At 63.7% G+C, this 443-nt stretch overlaps 1 protein-coding gene across 1 annotated transcript in view; it reads right to left on the bottom strand.

Moving 5' to 3' along the window:
• EMID1 (EMI domain containing 1) overlaps positions 1-438 on the bottom strand; it is a 9,996-nt gene extending 9,558 nt beyond the window's left edge. Inside the window, 1 exon segment of the mRNA XM_017746484.1 lies at positions 418-438. Coding sequence (XP_017601973.1) covers positions 418-438 — 21 coding nt within the window.
• Positions 439-443: the final 5 nt, after the last annotated feature.

The following is a 443-nucleotide window of genomic DNA, read 5'->3' as shown; positions in this document are numbered from 1 at the left end:
CCACCTCCAAGGGACGGGCAGGACCCTGCGGGTGGGGGCCCTGGGGCTGGGGACTTTCACTCTTCACCGACTCCAGCATTCCCAGTATGCCCAGCATTCCCAGTAGTCCCAGCATGCCAAGGCAGCCCCAGTATCCCAATACGCCCAGGCAGTCCCAGGCATGTTCCAGTAGTGCCAGTAGCCCCAGTAAGCCCAGGCAGCCCCAGGATCCCAAAATGCCCAGGCAGCCTCAGCGTGTCCCAGTATGCCCGGGCAGCAGCTCCAGTAGCCCCAGCACCCTGCTAATCCTGGCAGCTCTGATAGCCCCAGTGAGTCCTGCTAGACCCAGTAACCCCCCAGTAATCCCCCAGTAAGTCCTGCTGGCCCCAGCAGCTCCCAGCCCCAGTAAGTCCAGCTAGCTCCAGTATCTCCCAGTACCCCCAGCAGCCCCGGCAGCATGGCCC

The sequence above is a fragment of the Corvus brachyrhynchos genome, unplaced genomic scaffold (genome assembly GCF_000691975.1).
Source record: "Corvus brachyrhynchos isolate BGI_N302 unplaced genomic scaffold, ASM69197v1 scaffold19, whole genome shotgun sequence".
NCBI classification, from domain to species: domain Eukaryota; kingdom Metazoa; phylum Chordata; class Aves; order Passeriformes; family Corvidae; genus Corvus; species Corvus brachyrhynchos.
This window is presented reverse-complemented; position numbering and strand designations above follow the sequence as displayed.